The sequence below is a fragment of the Chanodichthys erythropterus genome, chromosome 21 (genome assembly GCF_024489055.1).
Source record: "Chanodichthys erythropterus isolate Z2021 chromosome 21, ASM2448905v1, whole genome shotgun sequence".
Lineage (NCBI taxonomy): Eukaryota > Metazoa > Chordata > Actinopteri > Cypriniformes > Xenocyprididae > Chanodichthys > Chanodichthys erythropterus.
The window spans coordinates 1,770,232-1,781,671 of NC_090241.1; the positions used below are offsets into that span (position 1 = coordinate 1,770,232).

Below are 11,440 nucleotides of genomic sequence, written 5' to 3' on the forward strand. Positions count from 1 at the left end.
TATATTTTCTGAAAAACTTTTTTGAAAGACTTCAACATAGACTTTTGCAATGACTGCCAGCAACACATTAACCAAAATAACTAAGTAATAAAGTAACTAAAGTTACTGTTACAAACATATGCTTTTGCTGTAAAACAATTATTTAATTATTAGGTTACACTTTATTTAAGGTGTTATGGTTTAATAATCAGAGAATGTAAATCAAAGAAACTAATGCTCCCAAATCCCTACTCACACAAACACACTTCCAGCCGTCTGTTCAATCTGAATGAAATTAAAGTAAAATAAAATACGCCTACATGTATATAGGTCGTTTGTCACTTCCCTGAAATACGACCCGCATTTGCTAAAGTTGCACCCCATCATCAACAGGACATATTTTCATTTTAATGCATTGCCCCCTTTTATCTGCATCATATTTTGGGTTTCGCGAAGCTCAGTTGGCAGAGCATTGCTATTATAAATGCAATCATGTGATCATACGATCGTGGGTTCGATCCCAGGGAACGCATGTGCTCATAAAGTGTAAATGCACTATAAGTCACTAAGGGCAGGTTTAGGGGTATTAGCAGAACAGTCAATAATTCAAGAAGGTCCATACTTTTAAGCTCTTGATTCTAACTTATGAAAAAGCAGTTCTTGTAATTGTTTAACCATAGGATTTGTTACAATAGAATAGAACTCAATAGAATTCAAATGGGTTGCACATTTTATCAAAGGAACAGCAAATCTTCACACTTTTGGAGAACGCTGGTGAATGCGCAACACTCATGGTTACAAATGCTCAGAACGCGCGATTTATACAATTAATTAATAGCCTGATTCCATGTTTCGGTGTGAGGGTTAGAGTAAGAATGTTTAAAATATAGAAGTGCCGGTGCGTACCGGCCCACTTCGAGCACTGAGTAAGATCGCATGGGTGTTTAAATCCAGGGGCAAGTTGCATAAATTTAGTCACTATATTAAGACTGTCTTAAGAACTAGTTTGACCAACTTGCAGTTAACCAAGTGTTAATCAATGATATTTTTCCAATTCAAATAACACCAATCTACCTTTTTATGTAACGGACTTTAAAAAATTAGGACCACTCTTCAAGAAAAACATTAGTGTCTTAACTTTTAAGACTAGTCTAAGTGGTTTATGGAACCAGCCCCAGATTGCATTCTTTTAATGAATTAATCATGTAATGTTATTGTGCTGAATTTGTATGGTTTTCGTAGGCTATTGAGAAAATAAAATATAGAAATCCCTTTATTTCCCTAAAAAAATCGAAACAATTTGAACTGGAATGCCACCACCCTCGAAATTCACTCCCTAGATGCCGTCCCCGTCCCCCCCATTTCCACCCGTGGTTATAGCTATGTAATAAGTAACTTAATTTGCCTATAACACAGTGCCTATGTGTCCATTGGTCTGATCAACTTTAATTGTTGCTTGCAACTATATTTCAAATGCATTTTTATTTTATACATTTTTTTTTTTAGTTTGATTTTTTTGAGCATAATTTGGTATATTCTTGATTATTCATAATCAAAAAGGGTCGACCTGGTCTGAATGGAAAAAAGGGGGCGAAAGGTGATTCGGGTGGAGGGTATGGCGTTGGCTATCAGGTAAAAAATAAGCACTTTATTACTATGTATTTTGTTTTCATTGTTACTATAGAAGTTCATACTGTATTCTTAATACTGATTTTAGGGACCCCCCGGTCCGCCTGGGCCACCCGGTCCTCCTGGACCTCCAGCTCCTGGGGAAAGACTGAATGTGAGTAATGCACTAATATCTTGTAGGTTTGTTTGCTATGAATATAACATTTGTACTGGCTCACAGCTTTTGATGTGATCTACCTTAAGGGTTATGATGATCGCGGCTCAAGGTTTCCCTATGGTGAGTTGAGAATGAACCTGATTTGTCATTTTCCAATCTGTATCCAGTGTGATCATATTCCAGTTTAGTATTTGTTTGTAATGAATCAGTGTTTTCTTATTCCAAAGGAATCTGTGAGTCTCCTAAAGAATGTGTGTGTTGCCTTAAATAAAAGCAGCTGCTAACTGAATTGATGTAAATGTATCTTAAATGTCATTACCGCAGCTATCAAAGGGGACAAGGGTGAAAGAGGAACACCTGGCATCCCTGGTTTGCCAGGTATGATTTATTGAAGCATCAACCCTTTTTATAGGAACAGATATAAAGATATCATCGCTTTTTTTTGAACTGCAAAATGTGAACGTAACTTGAATGTCAATGTTATCTGCCGTAGGTCTCACTACAACCTTTGACATTTATGCGTTTAAGGTAATGTTTCCGACCTTACACAAGTTTCTGTTTACATGTATTCAGGGCTTGACATTAACACCGGCCACCGGCCGAGGGTCAATTAACATGACGATTAACATGACGGCACATGTTAGTGGATGATTTGAATCAACTCCACAGCAACTACATCAATTTATCCACTAACCATTCAGAAACGTCTAAAAGTTGTAACTTGAGTCTCTCCATCAGTGTCGACTCCGGTTTGAACAATGTAAGGCTGAACACCGTTACTGACAATCCTCATTTTGGCTGCGTGAGATTCTCCAGCTTTGTTGTTGTTGAGCTGTTAAAGCTCCGCCTTCTTCTGGAAAGGGGCCGGGAGAAGCAGCTCATTTGCATTTAAAGGGACACACAAAAACGGCGTGTTTTTGCTCACACCCAAATAGGAGCAAATTTGACAAGCTATAATAAATGATCTGTGGGGGATTTTGAGCTGAAACTTCACACACACATTCTGGGGACTTATATTACATCTTGTGAAAAGGGGCATAATAGGTGTCCTTTAAAGATATCTACAGTATATGGCAGTTTTCCCCCATGGTATTGATGTCAAAATTGTGGCCAGTGAAAATGTTGAGTGGCTAACTTTGGAAAACCATTAGCCACAGTGGCTGGTGAGCAAAAAAGTTAATGTCAAGCCCTGCATGTAGTAATGTTTTGCTGAAAATGTACTCAATGATGTAATATGTTATGCGTAGCATGAGATGAAAGGTGAGCTTGGTCCTAAAGGGGAGAAGGGAGAACCAGGAGGAGGTTTCTACGACCCTCATCGTGGTGGAGTACAAGGTCCACCTGGAAGACCTGGACCACCGGTGACACAGACATGAATTGATTAATCATTATTTCTTCTTATTGTCGAAAGTGGCTTACTTGACTAAATGTTAATGTTGGTATAGGGCCCTAGAGGTGAATCTATTAGTGGACCTCCAGGTCCTCCGGGGCCTCCTGGAGCCCCAGGAATCGGTTATGAGGGTCGCCCAGGTAGTCCTGGCCCACCAGGTCCACCTGGACCACCGGGATCACTGCTGCCAGATGCATACAGACCTTCACAAAGTAAGGACTCCACACACTGCCACTTACACATAAAATATCTTTTTTGGGATCCCAGGGATGCAGATTTGAATCTGACCTGCTTCATGTCCTGATCTCATTTCTTGTCTCTCCCTTTTTCCAGTCTTCTCTCTTGCTGTCCTGTTCATTAAATACAAAAGTTTATAAATAAAAAAAAAGTTGCCTTTTCATTTTAAAACCTTAATCCTTTAGCAATCAGTATTCCTGGACCACCTGGGCCACCCGGACCTCCTGGAGCTCCTGGACGTTTACATGGGGTGAGTTTTCACTACTGAAACACTGCTTACTATTGGCGGGAACACTTATTTTCTATGAGATAATTAATCTTTTCTAGTTTGTTCTCATTTCCTCAGGTTATGTTTTTGAGGTCTTTTGACATCATGGCTGCATCAACTATTCATCATCCAGAAGGCACGCTAATCTATGTGACAGACAGCAGAGAACTTTATATGAGAGAACAGGATGGTGTCAGAGAAGTCCTGGTAATTTTCTAGGCTTTAATATTTTTTTCTTCATGTACATCTTTATGTAAGAACTTAAAGGCCAAAGTATTATTCAGTGTCAATCCTCAGTGTCAATCCAGCATACTTTGAAAGACTCAAATGTGAGCTAGATGGAGCAAAATGTGGAAAATAAAGTATAAAGGGCCATTATTTTTTGTCTTTGTGAACTTGTGTGAGTGATTGACCATTCAAATACAACAAGTATTCATCTCTGCAGAATGAATGCGCACTCCTAAATTAGTTTCAAACCAATAGACAAAGCAGGTAAAGTGGTTTAAAATGTCCACTGAAACACCCATTTTGGTTCTGCAAAGACAAGTATCAAAGAGAAGTTTTTGTTAGGTGCACCAAATGCATCCATTCACTGTCGCAGCCAATGGAGTATACTTTAAAAAGGTGCTCAAATGTGCATGTCGGAACGGAACACAGAAAACAAAGTATACCTGTGCCTTAAGAACAGCCTTACATATTATATTCCCCATATTCCATAGCATCACATTTGCATTTTCTTAATCCTAATAACTGTTGCATTAGCCCAGAGGTTTATTACTTGGCATTCATGTACCTACCACCTTTTTGTAAATATTTCTGATGTTTCTGGTTGTTTTATTTCAGCTTGGAGAATATACCCCTTTCCCCAGGAGTCGGGTGAGTAACAGACTTAAGTAATTAATAAACCCTTATATATTACAAAAAAACCTGCTTTTGCCTATTATGTATGCATGATGTGACTAACACAAGTAACAATTCAAGCCATGAGTAAAGGTGCATTAGTTAAATACTTTAGTTAAAATACAAACCCAATTCCAAAAAAGTTGGGACACTGTACAAATTGTGAATAAAAAAGGAACGCAATAATTTACAAATCTCATAAACTTATATTTTATTCACAATAGAATATAGATAACATATCAAATGTTGAAAATGAGACATTTTGAAATGTCATGCCAAATCAAATGTCATGGCTCATTTTGGATTTCATGAGAGCTACACATTCCAAAAAAGTTGGGACAGGTAGCAATAAGAGGCCAGAAAAGTTAAATGTCAAGTTAAATCTAGAACAATCTCTGTGCGTAAGGATAAAGGCTGGAAAACCATACTGGATCCCGTGATCTTCGGGCCCTTAGACGGCACTGCATCACATACAGGAATGCTACTGTAATGGAAATCACAACATGGGCTCAGGAATACTCCATTGTCGGTGAACACAATCCACTATGCCATTCGCCTGGGCAGCTTACACATCTGGAAAGGCACCATCAATGCTGAAAGGTCCAAGTTCTAGAACAACATATGCTCCCATCCAGACGTCGTCTCTTTCAGGAAAGACCTTGCATTTTCCACCATGACAATGCCAGACCACATACTGCATCAATTACAACATCATGGCTGCGTAGAAGAAGGATCCGGGTACTGAAATGGCCAGCCTGCAGTCCAGATCTTTCACCCATAGAAAACATTTGGCGCATCATAAAAAAAAAATTCCAAAAAAGTTGGGACACTGTACAAATTGTGAAAAAAAACAGAATGCAATGATGTGGAAGTTTCAAATTTCAATATTTTATTCAGAATACAACATAGATGACATATCAAATGTTTAAACTGAGAAAATGTATCATTTTAAGGGACAAATAAGTTGATTTTAAATCTCATGGCATCAACACATCTCAAAGTTGGGACAAGGCCATGTTTACCACTGTGTGGCATCCCCTCTTCTTTTTTTAACAGTCTGCAAACGTCTGGGGACTGAGGAGACAAGCTGCTCAAGTTCAGGAATAGGAATGTTGTCCCATTCTTGTCGAATACAGGCTTCTAGTTGCTCAACTGTCTTAGGTCTTCTTTGTCGCATCTTCCTCTTTATGATGCGCCAAATGTTTTCTATGGGTGAAAGATCTGGACTGCAGGCTGGCCATTTCAGCACCCGGATACTTCTTCTACGCAGCCATGTGGTCTGGCATTGTCATGTTGGAAAATGCAAGGTCTTCCCTGAAAGAGATGACGTCTGAATGGGAGCATATGTTGTTCTAGAACTTGGATATACCTTTCAGCATTGATGGTGCCTTTCCAGATGTGTAAGCTGCCCATGCCACACGCACTCATTCAACCCCATACCATCAGAGATGCAGGCTTCTGAACTGAGCGCTGATAACAACTTGGGTTGTCCTTGTCCTCTTTAGTCCGGATGACATGGCGTCCCAGTTTTCCAAAAAGAACTTCAAATTTTGATTCGTCTGACCACAGAACAGTTTTCCACTTTGCCACAGTCCATTTTAAATGAGAAAACGCCTGCGCTTCTGGATAATGTTTAGATATGGCTTCTTTTTTGCCCTATAGAGTTTTAGCCGGCAACGGCGAATGGCACGGTGGATTGTGTTCACCGACAATGTTTTCTGGAAGTATTCCTGAGCCCATGTTGTGATTTCCATTACAGTAGCATTCCTGTATGTGATGCAGTGCCGTCTAAGGGCCCGAAGATCACGGGATCCAGTATGGTTTTCCGGCCTTGACCCTTACGCACAGAGATTGTTCCAGATTCTCTGAATCTTTGGATTATATTATGCACTGTAGATGATGATAACTTCAAACTCTTTGCAGTTTTTCTCTGAGAAACTCCTTTCTGATATTGCTCCACTATTTTTGGCCGCAGCATTGGGGGAATTGGTGATCCTCTGCCCATCTTGACTTCTGAGAGACACTGCCACTCTGAGAGGCTCTTTTTATACCCAGTCATGTTGCCAATTGACCTAATAAGTTGAAAATTGGTCCTCCGGCCTCTTACTGCTACCTGTCCCAACTTTTTTGGAATGTGTAGCTCTCATGAAATCCAAAAATCAGCCTATATTTGGCATGACAGTTTAAAATGTCTCACTTTCAACATTTGATATGTTATCTATATTCTATTGTGAAAAAAATATAAGTTTATGAGATTTGTAAATTATTGCATTCCTTTTTATTCACAATTTGTACAGTGTCCCAACATTTTTGGAATCGGGTTTGTAGTTGTCTAGATGTCCCTAAGTTTCATTTCCCCTTTTCTCATGTTTGGACATGATTGAGACACACACTGACTTAGGCCCAAGGTTTGAGGATATTTAGGTTTCAAAAACATATATTAATCTTGCAAGGAAAAGTAATGTTAGTTAAATTTCATCACACTATCAGGACATGAGGAGACTTTCAACCAGTGTAACAAAAAATGTTCATGTAGAAAATCATCTATTGCACCTTTAAACACATGCAAAATCGCCATGGCAAACTTTTCCAGCCTCATGCTAAACTTTTAAACACAGGATTTAACCCACAAAATTTTGCCGGGCAGTAGTAAATGTGACTGCATTCTTCTCCTTGCTTTGTTTTTGCACTGTTGATTTCAAGGATAAACAGTTGGAAGCAGTGGTTCGCTACTCTCAGGACTACCCCACTACTTCCTCCCCACAAGCTCCTCCACAACGAGAAGACCAGTATCCTGTGCCACATGATCCCAGATACCACCCATCATATGACCCATACAACAGACACACATTTCCACATGCCTTTCCCCCAACCGATCCACAAAACTCTCCATCAGTCGACCTAATTCACCAGCACCATCCTGATTCCAGAAAGCACATTCCCAGCAGCCACCCGGATCAGTCTCAGTCTGGCTATCCTGACAGAAGATATGACCGTACGCACCACCTCAGGCCTGTCACTGAAGAAGCAAAGATTTCAGCTCACATACACACATCAGGTCCTGCGGTAAGCACCTCATCATAATTGTTTGCTAGTCTACTATTTTTGCCAATGCACCATGACGAATTTCAACAAATTATAATAGGAAAGTAATTTCCATCAAACTTTAAACAGTCATCAATTGCTAATGGACTTGCTGAAAGGCTTGCTCACATTAACAAACATTCACAAAAAAAAAAAAAAAAAAAAAAAAAAAAAAATATATAAAATATGTATATATATATATATAAGCTTGTTTTCACCACTGAATAAAAAATGTCATTGCGACTTTTTTTTCTCAGAATTGCATGATATAAAGCTAGAGTTGTGTGTTATAAAGTCAGAATTGCAAGAAGATAAAAACTCGCAATTGGGAGAAATAAGTCAGAATTGGGAGAAAAAAAGTCACAATTTCAATTTTTTTTTATTCTGTGGGGGAAGTAAGTAAATGCAGCCTTGGTGAGCTTAAGAGACTTCTTTAAAAAATAATAATAATAAATAAAAAACCTCATTAACCCCAAACATTTCAATGTTAGCATATAAAAATAGAGAATAACAGAAAATGTCCAACCCAGTTGGTTAAAGTGATGGATAAGAACTATTTGTCGCACAACCTTTTGTTTCAGTTTTCAACTAGTATTAATCAAGTCTCATTTATTTATATAGCGCTTTATAGAAATAATAATTTAAAAAAAAGTGTCATTATTAAGCTCAATTCAGTTCAGTCCAATTCAGCTAAAAAGCAGCTTTGCCAATAATATTGTCATTATTCAGCTCAAGACAAATCAGTGTAATAGTAAAAAAATGTGACATACCAGCATGTATTTTGAACAATAAATGAATAAATAATTGGGGATTTGTAACAATACACTCTAAAAAAAATGCTTAAAAACAACCCAAACTGGGTTGAAAATGGACAAACTCAGTGATTGGGTTAAATGTTTGCTGGGTAGTTTTATTTAACTCAACTATTGTTTAAAAATTACTGTATTGCTTGCTTAAAATGAACCCAAAATATGTTAGAAATTAACATTATGTATCTGATTTTTAATTTCCAACCTATTTTGGGTTCAATTTAAGCCAGTCATATAGTAATTTTTAAACAATATTTGAGTAAATAAAGCTACCCAGCGAACATTTAACCCAACGGCTAGGTTTGTCCATTTTCAACCCAACTTGGGTTGTTTTTAACCCACCATTTTTTAGAGTGTAGAAAGTGCTAAAGGTCAGCGGATGTCCTTTTATATACTCTATATTGTTTGTAATCTTCTTGTAATATAAACTTGTCAAGTTCTCTTATTCATAACTCTCTGTTTTGTCACTCCAGCTGCACCTGATTGCTCTCAACTCCCCCCAGCGGGGCGGCATGCGGGGCATTAGGGGTGTAGATCACCAGTGCTTCTTACAGGCTCAAGCAATCGGGCTCAAAGGAACATTCAGGGCTTTCCTGTCATCCGGCTTACAGGATCTGCACAGTATTGTTCGAAAGATTGATAGGGATCGGTTTCCTATAGTAAATCTTCAGGTAAGATCCTTCATTTGTCCCCGAGGGTTTAGTTATTTATTTTTTAGAGCATATTTTTGATCAAAGATGTTTAAAGGGTTAGTTCACTCAAAAATGTAATTTCTGTTATTAATTACTCACCCTCATGTCTCATACACCTCTCGGATTTCATCAAAAATATCTCAATTTGTGTTCTTAAGATGAACGAAGGTCTTATGGGTGTGGAACGACATAAGGGTGAACAATAACAGAAATTTCATTTTTGCGCAAACTAACCCTTTAATGTATTCCCCACAGGATGAGGAATTATCCAGTAACTGGGAATCCATCTTTAGTGACTCAGAGGGCAGGTTGAATGATAACGTGAGCATCTATTCATTTGATGGTCGAGATGTTCTCAAAGATGATGCCTGGTAAGCGGGTCTAAGTCATTCCTAAATAACTAGAACCTTAACAGAATTTATTAGAACGATTAACCTGAAATTTATTTCACCATAACCACTTCCAATAGGCCAGAGAAGATAGTATGGCATGGATCCAGCACTCGTGGAAACAGGCAAACAGACAGCTACTGTGAAACATGGCGAACTGATAGTCCTGCAGTCACAGGCATGGCTTCCTCTCTCCAAGATGGCTACCTTCTTCAGCAGCTGCCACACAGCTGTGCCAGCTCTTTCATCGTACTGTGCATCGAGAACAGCTACACTGCTGAGTGAACCAAAACATGTGCTTGAGTCACATCACAAGCTGAAACTCGGTTTGTGACTAGTGGTTTTGTATGTTCATCTATGTGTATTTTAGATTAAAAATTGGACCATTAATTTTTTTTGTATGTATTAACTGCTGTGTGACAGCCATCAGTATATCAAATGATATACGTTACTCCGTAAGCCTTACAACAAACATTTTATCAGAGCAGAAAATATGCAATGAAATACTTGAGCATTAGACTTGCACATAAGCAAAAACAACTTTTAAAATACAGCTTTCGCAATGCCTTGCTTCATTCAAAATTTTAATGACTAATTCTCTTTAAACTACTTTGTTGTCATTCACGTTTGTGTTTAAAATGCTTTTATATAAACATAACTATGTATCCTTTTTACATTTTTATACTTTGCAACTCAATCACAACAAACTTTCCATAATTGTAGTGCAAAACGACTAGTTGACTTTCTTTAACGAAAGATGACTTGAAATAGGTAAATCATTGTTAGTTTTTTATATTTATTTTATTTTTTACACTACTACAGCCTGCTGTATTTTACAGTCGACCACTAAAAATCTGTTTTTTACTGCATTTTCAATGGCACTTACATTAATTAATAAATACAACCTCTATTTTTTACTCGTCACTGGTTGTTTCACTCTTAAAAATACTGTAATATTTACTTGGAAAATACACTCAAAGGGGGGTTTTCACAGCGATGCTATAGAACCATTATTGGTTCCCCAAAGAACCTTCTTAAAATAACAATTTTTTTTCTTAGTGTGAAGAACATTTTAAAAAATCTAAAGAAACTTATAAAGAAACAATGCGATGGAAAGTTCCATGAATCATCGATGCCAATAAAGAACCTTTATTTTTAGGAGCGTAAAGTCAATTCCTAGTTACTAGTCATACTGACCCCAATCATTTGAATGATAGTGTACAGTATATGTAACAATATTATTCTTGTCTATTTAGCTACAGCATGAACTACCATTGTGTCTATGAGCATCGAACAGTAGTGTGGATTTCTGAATGAATCAGTGTTTTTGAGTGAATGATTCAATGACTCACTCATAACACAGAAAGACACTTGGTGCCATACTGATAGAAAGGGTTCCTGAAAAACCCCAATTATGCATTTATGATGTTTCTCTCCGCAAACAGAGCTGTTGAACTTTATAACAGCGCTCTTGTATAAAGATTCAAGCTGGAGTTTGCAACAGCCTCCATCAGACTTTTCAAGAAATGTGATTGAATCAGACTCATTTTATCATCGCTATACTGACGATGTTTGGGGCTCAGACAGCCTACTCTGAGTTTAAATCTAGACTCCCCACTTCAGCCAGGCTTAAACATAATTTATCTCTCAACCTTTATGAGAGAGAGTTATGCACCATTCCAGACATGTCTGGCAGAATTCTTTGGACATCTACTTCTGAAACTATAAAAATAAACATCATTTATACATACACCATCTGTCACTTCCTTGTTTCCACCTTGGGATACATGTTCTGAAATCACTAGAACATGAATAATGTTCAGCTTTGCCAGACAGCAAAGAACATTTTATTTACAACTCTTTCACTCCTTTCAAGAGTTAGAACTAATTCGCAAAATGATATACA

General features: G+C 37.8%; 1 protein-coding gene across 4 annotated transcripts in view; it reads left to right on the forward strand.

The window, feature by feature from the left end:
* col18a1b (collagen type XVIII alpha 1 chain b) overlaps positions 1 to 11,211 on the forward strand; it is a 47,894-nt gene extending 36,683 nt beyond the window's left edge. For all 4 annotated transcript variants that reach the window (XM_067373257.1, XM_067373254.1, XM_067373255.1 and 1 more), the window contains 14 exons: positions 1,540 to 1,611; positions 1,697 to 1,762; positions 1,852 to 1,885; positions 2,090 to 2,143; positions 2,259 to 2,293; positions 3,013 to 3,126; positions 3,211 to 3,367; positions 3,578 to 3,642; positions 3,739 to 3,867; positions 4,504 to 4,536; positions 7,264 to 7,626; positions 8,927 to 9,124; positions 9,401 to 9,516; positions 9,615 to 11,211. In XM_067373257.1, the coding sequence (XP_067229358.1) occupies positions 1,540 to 1,611; positions 1,697 to 1,762; positions 1,852 to 1,885; positions 2,090 to 2,143; positions 2,259 to 2,293; positions 3,013 to 3,126; positions 3,211 to 3,367; positions 3,578 to 3,642; positions 3,739 to 3,867; positions 4,504 to 4,536; positions 7,264 to 7,626; positions 8,927 to 9,124; positions 9,401 to 9,516; positions 9,615 to 9,819 (1,641 nt within the window). In that variant the 3' untranslated portion in view covers positions 9,820 to 11,211. The remainder of the gene's footprint in view (positions 1 to 1,539; positions 1,612 to 1,696; positions 1,763 to 1,851; positions 1,886 to 2,089; positions 2,144 to 2,258; positions 2,294 to 3,012; positions 3,127 to 3,210; positions 3,368 to 3,577; positions 3,643 to 3,738; positions 3,868 to 4,503; positions 4,537 to 7,263; positions 7,627 to 8,926; positions 9,125 to 9,400; positions 9,517 to 9,614) is intronic.
* Positions 11,212 to 11,440: the final 229 nt, after the last annotated feature.